The sequence below is a fragment of the Enhydra lutris genome, unplaced genomic scaffold (assembly GCF_002288905.1).
Source record: "Enhydra lutris kenyoni isolate GAN:26980312 unplaced genomic scaffold, ASM228890v2 scaffoldscaffold4, whole genome shotgun sequence".
NCBI lineage: Eukaryota > Metazoa > Chordata > Mammalia > Carnivora > Mustelidae > Enhydra > Enhydra lutris.
This window is the reverse complement of record NW_019154088.1, coordinates 19844036-19866431: the sequence shown is the minus strand read 5'-3', so window position 1 is coordinate 19866431 and position 22396 is coordinate 19844036. Positions and strand designations below refer to the sequence as shown.

General features: G+C 39.9%; 1 protein-coding gene across 1 annotated transcript in view; it reads left to right on the top strand.

The window, feature by feature from the left end:
• The window catches only part of LOC111139170 (BCL2 like 10), a 40723-nt gene extending 19040 nt beyond the window's left edge, over window positions 1–21683 (top strand). The window contains exons 3-4 of the mRNA XM_022491351.1: window positions 18944–19132; window positions 21443–21683. Coding sequence (XP_022347059.1) covers window positions 18944–18983 — 40 coding nt within the window. The 3' untranslated portion in view covers window positions 18984–19132; window positions 21443–21683. The remainder of the gene's footprint in view (window positions 1–18943; window positions 19133–21442) is intronic.
• The last annotated feature ends 713 nt before the right edge of the window (window positions 21684–22396 follow it).

Genomic DNA, 22396 nt, shown 5'->3' with positions numbered 1-22396 from the left:
CTTCGGCTTGGGTCATGGTCTCAGAGTCCTGGGATCGAGCCCCGCATCGGGCTCTCTGCTCTCTAGGGGAGCCTGCTTCCTCCTCTCTCTCTGCCTGCTTGTGATCTCTCTGTCAAATAAATGAATAAAATCTTTAAAAAAATAAAAATTTATTTATTTGAGAAAGAGAGTATGCATCTGCTTGTGCCTGGAATGGGGGGAGGGGCAAAGGGAGAAAAAGAGGGACAGTCTTAAGCAGACTCCATGCTGAGCACGGGAGCCCCAACATGGGGATCGATCTCACAACCCTGAGATCACGACCTGAGCTGAAACCAAGAGTCATACTCAACCAACTGCATCACCGAGGCATTCCTCTTGTTTCTTATTTTAGCCATTCTGACAGGTGTGAGGTGATATCTCATTGTGGTCTACATTTGCATTTCCTTGGTGATTAGGAAAGCTGAGCATCTTTTCATATGCCTCTTGGCCATCTGGATGTCTTCTATGGAGAAATGTCTGTCCATGTCTTCTGTCCATTTTTTTAATTGGCTTATTTGCTTTTTTTGGTGTTGAGTTGTATATGTTCTTCAATATTTTGGGTACTAAATCATTATTGGTTTGCAAATATCTTCTTCCATTCTGTAGGTTGTCTTTGGTTTGTTGTTAACTTTGTTGTGCAGAAGCTTTTTATTTTGATGTAGTCCCAATAGTTTTTGTTTCCTTTGCCTCAGGAGAAATATCTAAAAAAGGTGGTACAGTCAGTGTCAGAGCAATTACTGCCTGTGCTCTCCTTTGGGATTTTTTTTTAAAGATTTACTTATTTTAGAGAGTGTTCATGGGCATGGGGGGAGGGGCAGAGGAAGAAGGAGCCCAAGCAGACTCCCCGTTAAGAACACTGCCCAACATAGGATTCAGTCTAATGGCCCCAGGATCATGACCTGAACCAAAACCAAGAGTTGGACACTTAACCAACTGAGCCATCCAGGCCTTCCTCTTCTAGGACTTTATGCTTTGAGGTCTCACACTTAGGTCTTAAGTCCATTTTGAGCTTATTTCTGTTAGGGTGTAAGAAAGTCCAGTTTCATTCTTCGCATATAGCTGTCCAGTTTTCCCAACACCATTTATTGAAGAGCCCGTCTTTTTCCCATTGCATATTCTGGCCTCCTTTGTCATAAATTAATTGACCATATAATCATGGGTTTATTTCTGGGCTCTTTGTTCTGTTGGTCTGTGTGTCTGTTTTTTGTGCCAGTACCATACTGTTTTGATTACTAAGCTTTATAGTATATCTTGAAATCTGAGATTGTGATAGCTCCAATTTTGTTCGTCTTTCTCAAGATTGCCTTTGCCTATCTTCATGGATCTGCACAAATTTTAGAGTTATTTATGATACTTTTGTGAAAAATGCTGTCAGTATTTGGATAGGGATTACATTAAATCTGTAGATTTCTTTAGGTAGTATGGACATTTTCACAATATTTATTCTTTCAGTCCATGAGCATGGAATATCTTTCCGTATGTTTGTGTTATCTTCAGTTTCTTTCCTCAGTGTTTTATAGTTCCTTTTACCTCCTTTTAAGTTTATTCCTAGGTATTTTTGGTGCAATTGTAAATGGACTATTGTCTTACTTTTTCTTCCTGCTACTTCCATTATTACCAAATAGAAATGCAGTACATTTCTATATATGGATTTTGTATCCTGCAACTTGACTGAATTACTTAGCAGTTTTAGTAGTTTTTTGGTGGAGTCTTTAGGATTTTCTACATATAGTATCATGTCACCTGCATATAGAGTCATACTACTTTACTAATTTGGATGCCTTTTATTTCTTGTCTGATTGCTGTGGCTAGGACTTCCAGTTGTTAATGTTGAATTTAAAAAGTGGTGAGAGTGGGCATCCTTGTCTTGTTCCTGAGCTTAGAGATAAAACTCTGTTTTGCACTAGCTATGGGTTTTTCCACATATGGCCTTTATTATGTTATGTTCTAAACCTTCTTTGTTGAGGGTTTTATTATGGATGAGTGTTGGTGTTGTACTTGGTCAAATGCTTTTCCTGCATCTCTTGAAGTGATCATAGGGTTTTTATCCGTGTTGATGTGAAGTATCCCATTGATTGATTTGCAGATAGTGAACCACCCTTGCATCCTAGGAATAAATCCCACTTGATTGTGGTGAATTATTTTTTTACCTTTTGTAGTGTCTTTATCTGGTTTTGGTGTCTGGGTGACGGCTGGCCTTGTAGAATGAATTTGGAAATTTTCCTGCCTCTTCTATCTTTTGGAATAGATTGAGAAGAATAGGTATTAACTTCTTTAAATGTTTGTTAGAATTCACCTGTGAACCCCTCTGATCTGGACTTCTTAAAAGTTCTTTGATAGTGATTCAGTTTCACTGCTAGTAATCTGTCTGCTTAAATTTTCCATTTCTTCCTGACACAATTTTGGTAGTTTATATGTTTCTAGGAATTTGTCCATTTTTTCTACTTTGTCCAATGTGTTGGCACATAATTTCTCATAATATTCTTTTATAATCTTTTATATTCTGTGGTACTGGTTGTTATCTGCCTTCTTTAATTTCTGATTTTGACTGTGCGCTCATTCCCCCTCCCTGCTCTCTCCCTTTAGGAGTCCCTTTTGTTAATCTTTTCAGAAAACCAACTCCTGATTTCACTGATCTTTTTTTTTTTTTTTTTTTTTTTTTTTTAAGTTTCTGTTTCATTTATTTCTGCTCTAATCTTTATTCTTCTATGGTTTGGGGTTTTGTTTGTTACTTTTTTTCTACTTAATTTTGGTACAATTAGGTTGTTGATTTGAGATTTTTCTTCTTGAAGAAGGCCTGTATTGCTATAAACTTCCCTCTTAGAGTAACTATTGCTGCATCCAAAAGATTTTGGCTTATTGTTTTTATTTTCATTTGTTTCCATGTATTTTTTTTATTCAATTCTTGGTTGACCCATTCATTGTTTAGTAGCATGTTGTCTGACTTCCATATATTTGTGTTCTTTTTAGATTTTTTTCCTGTAGCCAATTTCTAGTTAAATACCATTGTGCTTGGAAAAGATGAATGATACAACTTCATTTTTTTGCATTTGTTGAGACTTGTTTTGTGGCCTAACATGTGATGTACCCTGGTGAATGTTTTATGCGCACTTGAAAAGAATGTGTATTCTGCTGTTTTAGGATAGAATGTTCTGAATATATGTTAGATCCATCTGGTCCTTGTGTCATTAAAAGCTATTTCCTGGTTATTTTTCTGTTCAGATGATCTAACCAATTATGTAAATGGGATGTTAAAGTGCACTACTATTATTGTGCTACTTTCAAAGTCTATTTTTTTGATACAAGTATTATGACACCAGCTTTCTTTTCACTTCTGTTTGGTTGATAAATGATTTTCCAACCCTTCACCTTTTTTTTTTTTTTTTTTTTTTAGAGCAGGGTTTGGGGAAGGGCAGATGGAGAGGGAGGGAGAACCCTAAGCAGACTCTGGGCTGATTGCAGAGCCTGACTTGGGGCTTGATCTCAGACCCCCAAATCACGACCTGAGCCAAAGCCGAGAGTCAAACGCTCAACCGACTGTGCCACCAGGCACCCTCACATTTTTTTTAAGTTTTATTTATTAAATAATCTCTGCACCCAATGTGGGGCTCAAACTCATAACCACTGAGATCAAGAGTCATATACTCCTCCAACTGAGCTAGCCAGGCACCTCCATCCCTTTACTTGCGGTCTATGTCTTTAGGTCTGAAATGAGTCTTTTGCAGGCAGCATAGGTCTTGCCCTTTTTTTTTTTTTCAATTAAAGATTTTATTTATTTATTTGACAGAGAGGGAACACAAGCAGGGGGAACGGGAGACAGAGAAGCAGGCTTCCCGCTGAGCAGGGAGCCTGATGCAGGGCTTGACCTTGGATCATGACCTGAGCTGAAGGCAGACACTTAACTGACTGAGTCACCCAGATGCCCCAGGTCTTGCTTTTGTTTTAATCCATTCTGTCACTGTGTCTTTTGAGAGTTCAGTCCATTTACATTCCAAGTAATTACTTATAGATGTGTACTTCCTGCCATTTTGTTACTTGTTTATAGGTATTTTTGTAGTTCTTCTCTATTCCTTGTTCTCTTCTCTCCTGATTGGCTGGATTTCTTTAGTGATACACTGGGATTCCTTTCTGTTTATTTTTTTGCATATCTATTACCAGTTTTTCACTTAACGGTTACCATTAGGTTTATATATAATATAGTATGCATATAGCAGCCCACGTTAAGTCGATGGTCATTAAAGTTTGAACCAGCTCTAAAAGCACTAAATTTTTACTCTCCTCCCCCATAATTTGCTATATGGTGTCATACTGTATATCCTTTGATTCTGTGAATCCACTGACTGATTTTTTTGTACATAGGCATAATTTACTGCTTTTGCACTTGTACTTTTCTTACTTCTCTTATTGTCTTTCCTTTAGGCTCAAAGAGTCCCCTTTAACATTTCTTACAGGACTTATTTGGTGGTGATGCCTTCAACTTTTGTTTGGGAAACTTTTTATCTCTTCATCAATTCTGGATGGTAGCCTTCCTGGGTAGAGTATTCTTGCTTGCACGGTTTTTCTTTTCAGCACTTTGAATGTATCATGCCACTTTCTTCTGGCCTACAAAGGTTTTCTGCTGAGGGTGGGGCACATGTTAGCATGTTTTCTTTTTCTCTTGCTCATCTTAAAATTCTCTATTGAGCACCACTTTTTGCCACTTTAATTACTATGTGTCTTGGGGTGGCTCTTCTTGGGTTGATTTTGCTGGGGACTCTATACCTCCTGGATCTGGATTTCTGTTTGCTTCCTCAGATTTGGGAAGTTTTCAGCTGTTGTTCACATACCTTTTCTACCCCCTTCTTTCCCTCTTCCCCTTCTGGGATCCCTATATTGCAGATGTTTCTGTGCTCAGTGATGTTGCTGATCTATTCCCATTTTTTATTATTTTTTCTTTCTCCTATTGAGCTGGATTGCTCTCCATGCATTGCTCTGTCTTCCAGGTAGCTGATTTGTTCCTCTGCTTCCTCTGGTTTGCTCTTTATTCTCTCTAGCATATTTTCCATTTCAGTTACTGAGTTCTTGATCTCTGACTGGTTCTTTTTTATATTTTCTATCTCTTGTGGAGGGTCTTACTGAGATCCTCCACTCTTAAGTCCAGTGAGTATCTTTATAACTATTACTTTAAATCCTTCATCAGGCATATTGCTTATCTCCCTTTCATTTAGTTCTCTTCTCGTGCTGTGATTTTTGACCTGTTCTTTCATTTAGGACACATTCCTTTGTCTTCTCATTTTGCCTAATGCTCTGTGTCTGTTTCTGTGTGTTAGGAAAGTCAGTTATGTCTCCTACTCTTGGAGGTAGTGACTTTATGAAGAAGTAGTTCTGTAGTGCTGTGCAGTGTAATGTCCGCTGCATCCCAGAATCTGGCACTTTAAGGCTGTCTCTTCTGTGTGCTGTGTGTGCCCTAGTGTTGTGGTTGAGCTGTGTTTGCCTTTTAGTCCAGTCATCTGCAGTGGCTCTTTTTGCCAGTTTTGGGGCAGGGTTTGGTCCCTGTATTGTTAATGGGCCAGTCTGGAGCCATCTTCAGCTTGAGCTGGGTCAGACCAGAAGTTTGCCAGAGCTGCAGTTACCAAACTGTGTTGTCCCTTGAGGCCTTCCTTGTTGGGAGGGGCCTGAAGTCAGACCAGATGACTACCCTCAGCCCACTGCTGGTACTGCTGGTGAGTGTGGTTATCTTCCCCTCTCCCCCAGGGCAGGAGTCACTTTAGCCACAGTCAGGACTGCCTGCACAATGCCATGCTTGTCACACTGCTTTGGAGAACTCCTGCAGAGGGTGGTTCATGTGGGAGCACAGGAGAGTGTGGGAGTGGAGCCTGCTGTTAGCCAGGTTTGTGCAGATCTGTGGGAAGGGACCTGGAGCCACTTTGAAGAACTAGGAGATAGGAGGGTGTTGGAGAGGTTGAGTATGCCATAGACTTCAGGGGAATGGGGCACGTGTTAGCAAGCTAGGTGGAGAAGTTTGTGCTGCTCTCGTTCCCAAAGCTGTCCATGTATCTAGGCTTGGGGGCAGGGGAGCTAAATAGTGCCCACCAGCTGTTTCATTCTTGGAGAAGTTGCCCAAAGATCCCTGCCCTTCCAGGGCATGCTCTGAGATTAGTAAATAAATCTTCTTCCTATGTACTCCAGGCAGTTTTTTTTTTCAAACTGCCATTTTTTGGTGTATCTCAGCAGGGTTCTTCCTTATGCTGTCTCTTTAAGGGTAGAGACTCAGTTTCCTATCACCCCTCCCGCTCTCCCAGAGCTGAGCCACTGATGTTTTAAGTTCTGGATATTAAGCCCCACTGATTCTTAGGCCCCTCTGGCTTTCAAAGGCAAATGTATGGGGACTCATCTTCCCAGTGCAGGTCTCCCATGTGTGGGGTGCCAGGTGTGGGGTCTGCTTCTTTCCCTTCTCTGTGCTTACAGTGTCCTCTTCCCGCAGACAGTCTCCTGGCTCAGGTTGGTTCCAGGCTGCATCTCCACCCTTCCTACCATTTTTCCATGTGGCCTATTCCTCTGTGGTTAGCTCAGGAGGGTCTGTCCTGCCAGTCTTTGGGTCATTTTCTGGGCTATTTACACTGATGTGAGTGTTACCTAGGTATATGGTGGGACAGGGTGAGCTTAGGATCTCCTAGTTCACCATCTTTCCCAGAAGTCTGTTGTTTCTATTAATACAAATGTTTTCCATTCTTACTCTAGAAGCCATTCCCTTATAACCTTATAACCTGACATTCCCTTATAAGCTTAAAACCCGCCTTCCACTTTAACACATTTCATCCTTACATACTAAATCCATCTGCAACTCTGCTACCTGAAGTAACTAGTAAGATACTTCTCAGAGATATGTCCTTGTTGAAGAATCTTTATGGTGTCTTTGTGGCCTACAGTGGAATCAGTCTAAATCCCCTAGAGGGCTTTCCCTCACTTCCCCTAATATTCCTGCCAGTCTGTCACACTGTTCCTTGGATGCACGCTGTCCTTCCTCAGCAAATTTTTGTTCATGGCATTTCCCCAGTAATAACCACCTTTCTCACCCACCCCCTGTTACTGCTAGTTAAAATGTTTCAATGCCCAACTTAAATTTTATCTCTCTGGTGATTTTGCAAGAGACCACTTTCTCTCTTGAGTCTAAGCATTCTTGGTGCTCCAGTTTGCTCAGATCACTGCTCTGTACTTTCATTGTTTCTTACTACATTTACTCCCCTCTCTCATCTGCATCAAATGGGCTGTAAATTATATTAAAAGAAGCACAAATTCCCGACAATTGCTTCCCTCCCCAATTCATTATCAATACAAAGGCAAACATATAAAGTGTTCAGAATACTTAACAGATGTAATTAGGTTTTTTTTCAAATTGAGGTATAATTGACATAGGGTATTACATTATTTGCAGGTGTACAGGATGACTCTATATTTGTATATATTGCAAAATGATCATCACAGACAGCTTCATCAACTTCCATCACCATACAGAGGTAAAAAAAAATTTTTTTTAATTTGAAGATTTACTCTAACAATTTTCAAATATGTAATACAGTATAGGCACAATTCATTTTATTGTGCTTAACTTGATTGTACTTCATAGATAATGCATTTCTTAAAAAATTAAAGGTTTGTGGCAGCCCTGCCTTGAGCAACTCTCTCTGCACCATTTTTCAGCAGCAGTTGCTCACTTCATGTCTCTGTGTCACATTTGGGTAACTCTGGAAATATTGCAAACTTTTTCATTATTACTGTATTAATTAGGGTGGTCTTGTGATCAGTCATTAGGACTCACTGGAAGGTCAAGTGATGATTAGCATTTATTTTTAGCAATACAGTAATTTTTTTTAATTTACTTATTTATTTGACAGAGACACAGCAAGGGAACACAATCAGGGGGAGTGGGAGTGGGAGAAGCAGACTCTCCGCGGAGCAGGTAGCCCGACACAGGGCTCAGTCCCAGGACCCTGGGATCATTACCTGAGCCAAAGGCAGAGGATTTAATCCACTGAGCCACCCAGGTGCCCCGCAATACCATATTTTTAATCAAGGTATGTAATGTTTTTAGATCTAATACTATTGGACACTTAATAGGCTGTAGTGCAAACATAACTTCTGTCTGCACTGGAAAACAAATTTATTTGATTCACTTTATTGTGATATTCACTTTATTGTGGTCATCTGGAACTAAACATGCATTATCTCCAAGGTATGCCTATATTTGAATTATAGTGGCCCTGCTGTGCATAATGTCCACATGACTTTATAATTGGAAGTTTGTACCTTTTGACTACTGTGACCCATTTTTGTCCACACACACCCCTCCCCCATCCAGCATGTGCCCATTCTCTGGCAACAACCTGTTCTCTATATCTGTGAATTTGGGTTTTTGTTTTGCTTCAGATTTCACATACAAGTGGTTTCATAGGATATTGGTCTTTCTCTGTCTGACTTACTTCACTTACAATAACCTCTAGGTCCATGTTGTCTCAAATGGAATGATGTCATCCTTTTTATATATACATAGTCTAGTATCCATGTAGGTGTATGTTTAAAGCCTTTATTTATTTATGTGAGAGAGAGCACAAACAGGGAGCACCAAAGGGAGAGGGAGAAGTAGACTCCCTGCTGAGTAGGGATTTCCCAGGACCCTGGGATCATGACCTGAGCCAAATGCAGATGCTTAGCTAAGTGAGCCATCCGGGCTCCCTGTATTTAAATATATACACACACATATGTATATAAATGTAAATACATACAGTACATTTTCCTTCTCCATTTGTCTATTGATGGACTCTTGGGCTGCTTCCATAATTTGGGTATTATAAATAATGCTGCAGTGAACGTAGGAGTGCATATATTTTCCCAGTTAGTGTTTTCATTTACTATGGGTAAATACCCAGTAGTGGAATTCCTGCATCATATGGTATTTTTTTTAAAGATTTTATTTATTTACTTGACAGAGATCACAAGCAGGCAGAGAGGGGTGGGGGGAAGCAGGGTCCCCGCTGAGCAGAGAGCCCTATGTGGGGCTCGATCCCAGGACCCTGGAATCATGACCTGAGCCAAAGGCAGAGACTTTAACCCACTGAGCCACCCAGGTGCCCCTCATATGGTATTTTTAACTTTTTGAGGAACTTTAATACTGTTTTCTCCATTGCCTGTACCATTTTAGATTCCCACCAACAGTGCACAAGTGTTTCTTGCCATCTCTTATTTCTTGCCAACACTTGTTATTGTTTGTGTCTTTGATTTTAGCCATTCTAACAGGTGTGAGGTGATCTCTCATTGTGGTTTTGATTTGCGTTTCCCTGATAAGTGATGCTGAGCGTCTTCCCATGTGCCTGTTGGCCACCCGTATGACATCTTTGGAAAAGTGTTCATGTTCTCTGCCCATTTTGTAATTGGATTTTTTATTTTTTTTGGCATTGAGTTGTATAAGTTCTTTATGTATTTTGGATACTACCCCTTACTAGATACATCATTTGCAAATACTTTTTCCCACTCAGTAAGTTGCCATTTTGTTTTATTGATTATTTTGCTTTGCTCTGCAGAAGCATTTGATGTAGTCCTAATAGTTCATTTTTTGTTTCCCTTGCCTTAGGAGACCTATCTAGAAAAATGTTACCGTGGCCAGTGTCAGAGAAAATACTACCTGTGTTTTCGTCTAGGATGTTTATGGTTTCAGGTGTCACTTAGGTCTTTAATCCATTTTGAGTTTATTTTTATATAAGTTGTAAGAAAGTGGTACAGGTTCATTCCTTTGCATGTAGCTATCCAGTTTTCCCAGCACCATTTGTTGAAAACACTGTCTTTCCCCCGTTGTATATTCTTGCCTCTTTTGTCATGGATAAATTGACCGTATAATAGTAGGTTTATTTCTGGGCTGTCTATTCTGTTCCATTGATCTCTGTGTCTGTTTTCATGCCAGTACCATACTGTTTTGAGTACTGCTCTTTGTAGTGTATCTTAAAATCTGGGATTTGGATACGTCCATCTTTGTTCTTTCTCAAAATTTTTTTGCCTCTTTGGGGTTTCCTTTAATTCCATACAGACTTTAGCATTATTTGTTTTTGTGAAAAATGCTGTAAGAATTTTGATAGGGATTGCACTGAATCTCTAGATTGTTTTGGATATAATGGAAATTTTAACAATATTCTTCCAGTCCATCGGCACAGAATATATTTCCATGTGTGCATTTTCAGTTTCTTTGACCCATGTTTTAGTTTTCAGAGCACAGGTCTTTCATCTCTTTAGTTAATTTTATTCCAGGGTATTTTATTCTTTTTGGTACAAGTGCAGATGGTATTTTTTTTAATTTCTCTTTCTGTTACTTTGTTATCAGTGTATAGAAATGCCGCGGATTTCTGGGTATTAATTTTGTATCCTGCCCCTCTACTGACTTCATTTATCACTTCTCATAGTTTTTTTGGTGGAATCTTCAGGATTTTCTGTGTATCATATCATACAGTCTGCACATAGTGACAGTTTAACTTCTACTTTACCAAGAGATGGATGTACCTCCTCTCTTGTCTGATTGCTGTGGCTAGGACTTTCCAGTACAGTGGTGAATAATGGTGGTGAGAGTGGACATCCTTGTCTTGTTCCTGACCTTACAAAAGCTCTGTCTTTCACCAAGTATTATGTTAGCTGTAGGTTTTCATATATGGCCTTTATTATATTGAGGTATGTTCCCTCTAACCCCACTTTGTTCAGACTTTTATCATGAGTTGACACTGAATCTTGTCAAATACTTTTTCTGCAGCATTTGAGATGATCATATGATCTTAATCCTTTGTTTTGGTGATGTGGTGTATAACACTGATTGTTTTTTGCAAATAGTGAACCATTTTTGCATCCCTGGAGTAAATCCCACATGATCTGCAGTGAATGATCTTTTTACTGTATTATTGTATACAGTTGGCTTATATTGCTTTTTTCCATCTCTCTTCCTCATAGATGCAAAAGTCTTCAGGGATATTGGACTGTAGATTATGTGTGTGTGTGTGTGTGTGTGTGTGTGTGTGTGTGTGAGATGCCTGTGGTTTTGGTATTAGGGTAATACTGGTGTCATGAAATGAATTTGGAAGCTTTCCTTACTCTTTTTCAAATAGTTTGAAAATAATTGTACTCTTCCTTAAATGAGTAGTAAAATTTACCTGTGAATCCCTCTGGTTCTGAACAAAATCACAATTTTTGGTGATTTTTTGATTACCAATTAAATTTCACTGCTAGGAATTGGTCTGTTCAGGCGGTCTATTTTTTTTCCTGGTTCATTTTTGGAAGGTTGTATTTTTCTAGGAATATATCCCTTTATTCTAGGTTGTCCAATTTGTTGGCATATAATTTGTCACAATATTTTCTTACAATCTTTTGTATTTCTCTGGTGTGAGTTGTTACTTCTCTCTCTTCTGATTTTATTTAGATCCTTTTCTCTTTTTTGTTGATGAATCTAGCTAAGGGTTTGTCTGTTTTGCCCTTTTTCCCCCTTTGCTCATTTGTTAATTCCACATGTGAATGAGATCATATAGTATTTGTCTTTCTCTGGCCGACTTATTTCCCTTAGCATTATTCTCTCTAGCTCCATCCATGTTGTTGCAAATGGCAAGATTCCATTCTTTTTATAGCTGAATAATAATGCATTCTACATATATATCTTCTTTATTCATTTATCATCAGTGGATGGTTGGGCTGCTTCCATTGTTTGGCTATTATAAATAATGCTGCAGTAAACATGGGGGTGCATGTATCCCTTTGAATTAGTGTTTTTGGGTTTTTTGGTTAAATACCCAGTTGTGCAGTTCCGGAATCATACAGTAATACTATTTTTAATTTTTTGAGGAACCTCCATTCTGTTTTTTGCAGTGGCCACTCTGGTTGGTATTCCCATCAACAGTAGAAGAGAGTTTATTTTTCTCCACATCCTTGCCCATACTTGTTGTTGATGGTGTTTTTTATTTAAGCCATTCTGACAGGTATGAGGTAATACCTCATTGTAGTTCTGATTTGCAACTCCTTGATGAGTGATGTTGAGCATCTTTTCATATATCTGTTGGCCAACTATGTGTCTTTGGAGAAATATCTGTTCATATCTTCTGCCCATTTTAAAATTATTTGTTTGGGGAGGGTGTTGAGTTTTATTAGTTCTTTATATATTTTTGGATACTAACCTGTTACTGGATGTCATTTGCAAACATCTTCTCCCATTCAGTTGGTTGCCTTTTATTGACGGTTTCCTTTACTTTAGGGAAACTTTTTATTTTGATGTATTCCTAGTAGTTTATTTTTGCTTTTATGTCCCTTGCCTCAGACGACATATCTAGAAAAATGTTGCTATGGCCAGTGTCCGACCAATTTATTGCCTATGCTCTCTTGTAGGAGTTTTATGGTTTCGGGTCTCACATTTACATCTTCAATCCATTTTGACTTTATTTTTGTGTATAGTGATAGAAAGTGGTCCCACTGCATTCGTTTACATGTAGCTGTCCAGTTTTTCCAACACCATTTGTTGAAGGGGCTGTTTTCTGTTGTATATTCATTCCTCCTTTGTTGAAGATTAATTAACTGTTTAACCATGGGCTTATTTTGGGGTTTTCTATTCTATTCCATTGATCCACATGTCTGTCTTATGCCAATACCATACTGTTTTAATTACTACCACATTGTAATCTAGAATTGTGATACCTCCAGTTTTTTCTTTTTCAAGATTGCTTTGAGTATTTGAGGTCTTTTGTGCTTCCGTACAAATTTTAGAATTGTTTGTTCTAGTGCTGTGAAAAATGCTGTTGGTATTTGGATAGGGATTGCATTAAATCTATACACTGCTTTGGGTAGTATAGACATTTTAACAATATTTCTTCTTCTAGTCCATGAGCACAGAATATCTTTCCATTTCTTTGCATTGTCTTTAATTTTTTCATCAGTGTTCAACAGTTTTCAGACTACAGGTCTTTCACCTCCTTGGTTAAATTTATCCCTAGATATATTACTGGTTTTGGTGCAATTGTAAATGGGATTGTTTCCCTAATTTCACTTTCTTTGCTTCATTATTAGTGTGTAGAAATGCAGCAGGTTTCTGTACATTGATTTTTGTAGTCTATGACTTTACTGTATTCATTTTTCAGTTCTAATGGATTTTTGGAGTATTCAGGGTTTTCTCTACATATAGTATCATTTCATCTGCAAATAGTTTTACTACTACTTTACCAGTTTGGATGCCTTTTATTTCTTTGTTGTCTAACTGCTGTGGCTAGGACTTCCAGTACTGTGTTGAATAAAAATAGTGAGACTGGACATCTTTGCTTATTCCCCATCTTAGGAGAAAAGCTCTGTTTTCTCCCATTGAATATGATGTTAGCTATGAGTTTTTCATATATGGCCTTCATTGTGTTCCCTCTAAACCTACTTTGTTGAGGGTTTTATCATGGATGGATGTTGTACTTGGTGAGGTAGTTTTCCTGTATCTATTGAAGTGATCATACGGTTTTTATTCTTATTGGTGTGAAATATCCTGTTGATTTGATTCGCCAATATTGAACCACTCTTGTACCCTAAGAATAATTCCCATTTCATTGTGGTGAATGATTTTTTTAATATACTGTTGGATTCAGTTGGCTGATACTTTGTTGGGGTTTTTTGTATCTGTGTTCATGAGGGATATTGGCCTGTGTTTCTCTTTTTTTTTTTTTTTGTGGTGTCTTTATCTGGTTTTGGTGTCTGGGTGATACTGGCTTTGTAGAATGAATTTGGAAGTTTGCCTTCCTCCTCTGTTTTTGGAACAGTTTGAGAAGAATAGGTATTAATTTTAAAATGTTTGATAGAATCCACCTGTGAAGCTCTCTGGTCCTGGACTTCTGTTTTGGGGAATTTTTTAATATTACTGATTAACTTTCGTTGCTGGTAATTGGTCTGTTCAAATTTTCTCTTCCTGCTTTAGTTTTGCTAAGTTCTATGTTTCTAGGAATCTATCCATTTCTTCTCAGTTGTCCAATTTGTTGGCATACAGGTTTTCATAATAATCTGTTAAAGTTGTGCAACAACTGGACAACACAACAAAAATCTGTTGTGTTGGTTGTTATTTCTTTCATTTGTGATTTTGAGTCCTCTGTCTCTTGCTCTCACTCTTGAGTCTGTCTAGAAGATTACCAGTTTTATTGGTCTTTTCAGAGCTAGTTCCTAGTTTCATCTATTTTTTTAGATTATATATCATTTATTTCTGCTCTAACTTTATTATTTCCTTCCTTGAGTTTGGTTTGGGTTTTGTTTCTTCTTTTTCTAGCTCCTTTTAGGTATAAACTTAGGTTGTGGGAGACTTTTCTTGCCCCTTGAGGCAGGCCTGTATTGCTCTAAACTTCCCTTTTAGAACCGCTTTTGCTGCATTCCAAAGATTTGGGGGCATTGTGGTTTTGTTTTCATACAATTTTATTTTTTTGGTTGACCCATTCATTGTTTAGTAGCATCTAACTTACATGTATTTGTGTCTTTCCAGCTTTTTTCTTGTGGTTGATTTCTAGTTTTGTAATGTTGTGGTCAGAAAAGATGCATGGTATGACTTCAATTTTTTAAAAAATTTATTCAGACTTGTTTTGTGACCTTGATTTGTGACTTGTGTCCCATTCTGGAGAATGCTCCATGTGCAGTTGAAAAGCATCTGTATTCATTCTGTTTTAGGATGCAGTGATCTTGGTATGTCTGTTAAATCCATCTGGTCCAGAGTATCATTCAAAGCCAGTGTTCCCTTACTGATTTTCTGTTTGGATGATCTGTCCATCAGTGTATGTGGGATGTTAACATCCCCTACTATTATTGTGTTAATATTATTTCCTTCATGTATTTATTTGACAGAGAGTACAAGTAGACAGAGTGGCAGGCAGAGGGAGAGGGAGAAGCAGGCTCCCCACTGAGCAGGGAGCCTGATGCGGGGCTCAATCCCAAGACCCTAGGACCATGACGTGAGCCAAAGGCAGCTGCTCAACTGACTGAGCCACCCAGGCACTCCCACCCCCAGCTCTCTTTTGACATCCATTTACATGATAAATCTTGTCCATCCCCTCATTTTCCAAATGCAGTTGTGTTTAGGTTTGAAATTAGTCCCTTGTAGGCAGCATTATGATGGGTCTTGTTTTTTATTTGCTTACCACCCTCTGCCTTTTGATTGGAGCATTTAGTCAGTTTACACTCAAAGTAATTATTGATGTGTATTTTTTTTTAAAGATTTTATTTATTTGACAGAGAGAGATCACAAGTGGGTGGAGAGGCAGGCAGAGAGAGAGAGAGAGTAGGAAGCAGGCTCCCTGCAGAGCAGAGAGCCCGATGTGGGACTCGATCCCAGGACCCTGAGATCACGACCTGAGCTGAAGGCAGAGGCTTAACCACTGAGCCACCCAGGTGCCCCATTATTGATGTGTATTTATTGCCATTTTGTTACTTGTTTTGAGGTTGTTTCTGTAGATTTTTCTCTAATCCTTTCCTCTTTTGCTCTTTCATGGTTTGTTGGCTTCCTTTAGTGATAACTTGTGTTCCTTTCTCTTTATTCTTTGCATATGTGTTACTGTGTGTGTGGTTACCATCAGGTTTCCACACATCTTCTGCGTAACATCTTCTGCGTAATAGCATCTGTATGAAGTTGATAGTTACTTAAGTATGAATATATTGTTTACTCCTCTGCCTGCTATGTTTTACACATATGGTGTCATATTTGGCATCCTTTCATGGATCCCTTGACTGGCTTTTACAGAAATACTTATTTTTACTGATTTTGTGTTTCCTCCCTTTGTACTATCACTTTCAGTCTGGCCTTTCCAAACAGTTCCCTTTAGTATTTCTTGCAGGGCTAGTTTAGTGGTCAGGAAGGCCTTTCATTTTTGTCTGTGAAACTCTCTCTCCCTCTATTCTGAATGATGTACTTGCTGAACAGAGTATTCTTGGCGGCAGACTTCTTTCCTGTCAGCATTTTCAGTATATCATGCCACTCCCTTCTGAGCTGCCAAGTGACTACTGGAAACTGTACTGATAGCTTTTTGGAGTTTCCCTTGTAGGTGATTTTTTCCTGCTTTGAAATTTTTTTTATCACTATATTTTTGCCACATTAATTGCTGTGTGTCTTGGTGTGCACCTTCTTCTGTGCATTTGTTGGGGGCTCTCTGTGCCTCGTAGATTTGTTTTCCTTTCCCAGATGAGGGAAGTTTTCAGCTATTATTCAAATAAATTTTCTGTCCCCTTCTCTAACATCCCCATAATACAGATGGTACCACACTTGATTGAGTCAATCAGGCATATTATATTCATTTCACTTAGATTTGTTGCTATGATTTGGTCCTATTCTTTCATTTGGGACATATTTCTGTGTCTCCTCTTTTTGTTGTGCATGTGTGAGGAAAGCCAGCCACTTCTCTCACTCTTAGCGATAGCAGCCTTCTGAAGAACAGGGCCAGTAATGCAGTGCTGTGTCCCCTGTTCCCTGGGGCCTGGCACTTCAGAGTGTCTCCTGTGTGTGCTGTGCTTGTTCTGCGGTTGAGTCCTGGGCACCACCTTCCTCAGATCCGGTTGTCTGCGAGGTTCTTCTTGCCTGCTGTGTGCACGGTCTGGTTCCCAGCAGGGGAGAGGCGCATTTTAACAAGTTACACAGTCGTATGGTTGTGAAACGTGCCCTGTGCCGAGGGTCGAGGTCAAGGGTTGTGTTGGCAGAGTTTGCACTGGTCTTCAGGGGGAGGAGGGCCTTTTTCCCCTACTTTTTCTTTTTTTAGTCTCTTTCATTTATTTCTGCTCTGATCATTATACTTTCTTTTCCTCTACGCCCCTGGAACCTTACTTGAGCCTTTTTTTTTCTTTTGAATTAGGCTTGTAGCGCTATATACGTCCCTCTTAGAACTGCTTTCTCTGTATCCTAAAGATCTTGCACTATTGTTTTCATTTTCATTTGCCTCCATGTATTTTTTCTTTTCTTCTTGGCTTGCTTCCTTGAACCATGGGTAGGTTGTCCAGTCTCCCTATGCTTGTTTTTTTTTTTTTTTTTCCAGTCCTTCTTTGATGGGATTTGTCTCATACCATTATGATCAGAAAAGATACATGCTAGGAGTGAAGTCTCCTTAAATTTATTGAGGCTTGTTTTGGGGCCTGATTTATGTTCTAGTCTAGGGAACATTCCATGTGCACTTGAAAAGGATGTATACTCTGTTTTGGGATGGGATGATCTGAATATATGTTCTGTCCATCTGGTCTAATGTTTCCTTCAAAGACTATTTTCCTTATTGATTTTCTGCCTCCATCTATCTATTGATGGAAACGGGAGTTTCAAAGACCCCCTATTACTGCTGTATTACCATCAGTTTCTCTCTTTAGGTCTGTAAATCCTTGCTTTATGTTTTTAGGTGCTCCAGTATTGGGTGCATAAATATTAACAATTGTTATATCCACTTGTTATTATAGTAATGTCCTTCCTTGCCTCTAAAACAATCTTTGTTTTAATAAAGTTTATTTTTTTCTGGTGCCGATACTCTGGAAAACAGTAGGGAGGTTCCCCAAAAAGTTAAAAATAAATACCCTACCTACTAGGTATTTACCCAAAGAAAGCAAAAACCAGTAGCTCAAAGGGATACAGACAGTCCGATATTTATAGCAGCATTATCTACAGTGGCCAAAATATTGGAACAGCCCAAGTGTCCACTGACTGATTAATGGATAAAGAAGGGGTGTGTGTGTGTGTGTGTGTAATGAATTATTACCCAGCCATTAAAAAAAAAAAAAGATTGAAATCTTGCCTTTGCAATGACATGATGGAATTAGAGAGTATAATGCTAAGTGAGATAAGTCACAGAGAAAGACAAATACCGGATGATTTCGCTCAGGCGGAATTTACAGAGCAAAACAAAGGAGGGACTAGGGGGAGAGAAACAGAGAAGAAACTAGGTTATCAGAATGGAGGCGGGTGAGGTGATGGGGATGAAGAAGTAATTGCACTGCTTGTGAGGAGCACCACGGGTTGGATGGCAGTGTTGGATCATTGGATTATACAGCTGAAACTTACACTGTATGTTAAATAACTGGAATTCAAATAAAAACAGTATTTTTGATATAAATATTAAATGTATAATAATCTATAATCCTGTTTGGGTATGTGCTTTAAAACTTTCTGAGGTGTTTAACAAACTCCAAGATTTGAAATGGCACATAAAGTCTTTTTGACTAATCAGGCTTGTTTATTTGGTATTTTCAGTTACTTGGAAAGCACTGTCAAACCAACAGTGATGAGCATTAGGTTGTATTATATGGATAAATGCTATAACTAGCCTAGAAAATATATGAAGTTCCTTGTTTTACTATGTCCTAGTATAAGGCCACTACATAAATGATTGACATGTCACAGAAATAACCAGATTTCCTTGTCAGTTGCATTATAGTGAACTTTCAGATCTTTAACCATGTCCATTTGAGGGTTGGTTTTTTGGGGTGGTTTTGGTTTTTTGTCATTTATAGTTTTAAGATTTAGTCTAGAGCAGGGGGAGGGGCAAAGAGAATCCTCAAGCAGATTCCCTGCTGAGCTCAGAGCCTGATGTGGGGCTCAATTGTAGGGACCTGAGCCAAAATCAAGAGCCAGCCACCCCTCATTTGATGCTCTTGCAAAATGTGTTTCTTCTTCAAAGAGATTCATAAAGGGAACTTTTGACAAATAATGGTTTTTGGTATATTCAAAATAAAAACTGAGCTAAGTAAGAATTTCCAGAAATAATGGAAAAGCCACATTCAAACAAAAACTAATATAGGACTGAATGAATTGAGGAAAATGATAAAATATCCTTTGTGAACAAATTGAAACATTTTTTCCCCCACCTCAACCCTCCACAGTCTAGAAACTGAGTATTCTTCCTTCTATGGCAATTACAGTTACTTGTGTAAGTTAAATAAAAATCTGTTCTCCTAACAGGACACCGTTTGGAAGATTGGTTACATTACCAAGGCTTTGACTGGAATGTCTTACTTGAGAGAGAAATGCATCACCTCAGATATGACCAGACCGCTTTAAGGAATTAAGGTTGACCTTACAGAGCCAAGGGAGCCTCTTGGAACTGTCGGCCTGATTCCTTGCTTACAGAGATCCCAGCGACCTTACCAGGTGAGTAAGGAATGTCCCTTCCTGGAGGGTGCAAGAATCACAGCATATTTTGGGCATCTGAAGAAGAGAAATTCACTCAAATCAACAGGAATTGCAGGCAGGTCTGATGATGAGAATTTGGCTTGTCTCTGGCCTTGAGTTCAATCTAGAGATTCCTTTAAATTCTGCTTTACTTGGAACTTTTTATAAGGACCTATAATGATCAGTCACTGTTCTTGATGAGCTTATGTGAATAATTGGGCCAAGTTAGTTAAAACTGGGCTTGTTTTAACACTAATTAGTTTTGATTTGGCTATTTCTGGAAATAAGAGTGAATTTAGAAAAACCGTTCCAGTACGGTATCCTTATGGATGTTGAAGTCTAGTTTCAACTTTCAATGTTGTCATTTGCCTAAGCTAGACAACTCGAGGTAAACTTCAGAGAGATTGCTCTAAGAGCTCCCGTGTAAACAGTTTCCCTGATTGTTACTCTGTGGGGATAATAAAAAGGACCCTGTGGGCCTATGATGATTCAGACAGCAGGATGAGGGGATGGACTCCCCAGCAATTGTGTGACTCTCCTATCACCTTGAGCACTTCTCTGTGGCTGGCATGACAAAATTGCTCCTTAAAAATCAGAGCATTAGGGGCGCCTGGGTGGCTCGGTGGGTTAAAGCCTCTGCCTTCAGCTCAGGTCATGATTCCAGGGTCCTGGGGTCAAGCCCCGCATCGGGCTCTCTGCTCAGTGGGGAGCCTGATTCCACCTCTCTCTCTCTGCCTGCCTCTCGGCCTACTTGTGGTCTCTGTCCGTCAAATGGATAAGTAGAGTCTTAAAAAAAAAAAAAAAAATCAGAGCGTTAGGGCGCCTGGGTGGCTCAGTGGGTTAAGTCGCTGCCTTCGGCTCAGGTCATGATCTCAGGGTCCTGGGATCGAGTCCCGCATCAGGCTCTCTGCTCAGCAGGGAGCCTGCTTCCCTCTCTCTCTCTCTCTCTCTCTCTTTCTCTGGCTGCCTCTCTGTCTACTTGTGATCTCTCTCTGTCAAATAAATAAATAAAATCTTTAAAAAAAAAAAAATCAGAGCGTTACCCCACTCCATGGGGCTAAGTATGAAATAGTGGAGGTAAGAGATGGCCTCACCTTGCTTCATGATTGGAGAATGCACTTAGGGATGCCCTTCTCTCTAGAGACCAGTCCTCTCCCACTTGCCCACAATTCCTCATTCCTAGGATATTGTAAAGGCTAGGCAAGGCAAAGAGCGCTTCTTGATGGTTTTATCCTTCACCCACATTTGCCCCAGGAGGTACCTCTGTCAATGTCACATTGTAAGTAGGGGCTTTAGCCAAGCAGACAGGGGCCACTTTTAACCAAACGCAACACGAAGCCACCCACAGATTTGAAAAGTGGGCCTCCAAAACCTAACGGCCATTGATACCCTGCCAAAGAGGAAATTATTAATGCTAATACTGAGACTAAATGACGTGCATATGTCCCAGACAACTCTCCCTGTGTATCCAAAGTTTTAGCAGATGTGCATACCATACCTAAACTTTTTTTCTTTTTTTTTTTTTACAATGGGCACATTATGCTGAGCTACACAACCAATCTTCTTACCGGATTTGTGGTTTACTGCCCCTACCAAGCACTCCAGGGCACCCTTAGTGGTCTGCTCCATTACACGGTACAGATGAGCATTATTTGTATCAGTACATAGCCCATGTGATGCATCACCTCAGTACCAGCACACACAGGGATATTTCCATTACTAAGAATGTGTTTCTTGCCAGCCTATGAAAAATATTACATGGAACTCTCCAGGCCATAAGAGACCTTCCTCTTACCTTCAGATAATATGCCAATCCAGGGATGGGCTCCCAGCACTGACAGACAAGACCCATGTTCCATTGGGTCTGGACATCTGACCTCTATTTTTCTTCCATCAGGCTTAGAAAATGGCATATGGCCCGTGGAAGCCCTTGATCAGTGCACACTGAAGGCCTTAAATGATTCTCAAAATAGCATTACAGTATTAAACACTGAAATGACCCACATGCATAAAGCAGTTCTACAAAGTAGAATGGCATTAGAGGTCTTAAAAGCAGCATAAAGAGGAATATATGCCATTACTAAGGCAGAATTCTTTCAGATACTAACAGAAATAGAACAGGGTTACTTACTGATGTGAGTAATCAAACTGGTGCTCTTTGTGACTGGTTACACTCCTGGTCAGGAGGTGAGCTACAGCCCACAATAAAGGGTCATCACATTGCTCTTCTTCTTTTCGTTATGATAATCCCAGTGTGTTCTCTTCACTTTGTTCTCTCCTGTTGTCCAGAAACGTGGAAGCAGTTCCTGACTCCTTCACCGAGCCAGAACATGATCCTTAGTACTCAGAACAAGTCCACCCCCACGCGCCATCTGGACTCTGCAGCAGTGGCCCTCCGTAGGGATGATTTTCGTCCCATAGGTAGGGATAGCTCTACAACCCCATTCACATGAAGTTACAGAAGATGAGCCCTCCCTCCTTCAGCAGCCTTAAAGATCTGAGGACCAAAAAATAGCCAGATGGGAAATGAGGGATAGAAGAAAAAAAAAAAAAAAAAAACTCATCTTTAACCCAGAACACCCAGCATGGAGCCCAGTGCAGGGCTCAAACTCACAACCCTGAGTGAGATCAAGACCTGGATGTTCAACCAGCTTAGCCACGCAGGCACCTCAGCTGGCTGCTGTGTTCTTGAATGGTCTCATGCCTGCCTGTATGTCTCACTGGGAGTTAGTATTTGAGCTGAATGACAAACTACCAAGATTTCTCTCTTGCTTTTCAAATACAATTTGAAGAAGGGCAACTGCCTTCAGCGTGGGTCATGATTCCAGGGTCCTGGGGTTGAGGCCCACATCAGGCTCCCTGCGAGGATCCTGCTTCTCCCTCTCCTTCTACCCATCCCCCTGCTTGTGCTGTCAAATAAAATCTTTTTTTTTTTTTTAAAGATTTTTTATTTATTTGACAGAGATCACAGGTAGGCAGAGAGAGAGAGAGGAGGAAGCAGGCTCCCCGCTGAGCAGAGAGCCTGATGCGGGGCTCGATCCCAGGACCCTGGGATCATGACCTGAGCCGAAGGCAGAGGCTTTAACCCACTGAGCCACCCAGGTGCCCCTCAGATTTTTTTTTTTAAAAGATTTTATTTGAGGGGTGCCTGGGTGGCTCAGTGGGTTAAAGCCTCTGCCTTCGGCTCAGGTCATGATCCCAGAGTCCTGGGATGGAGCCCCGCATAGGGCTCTCTGCTCAGCG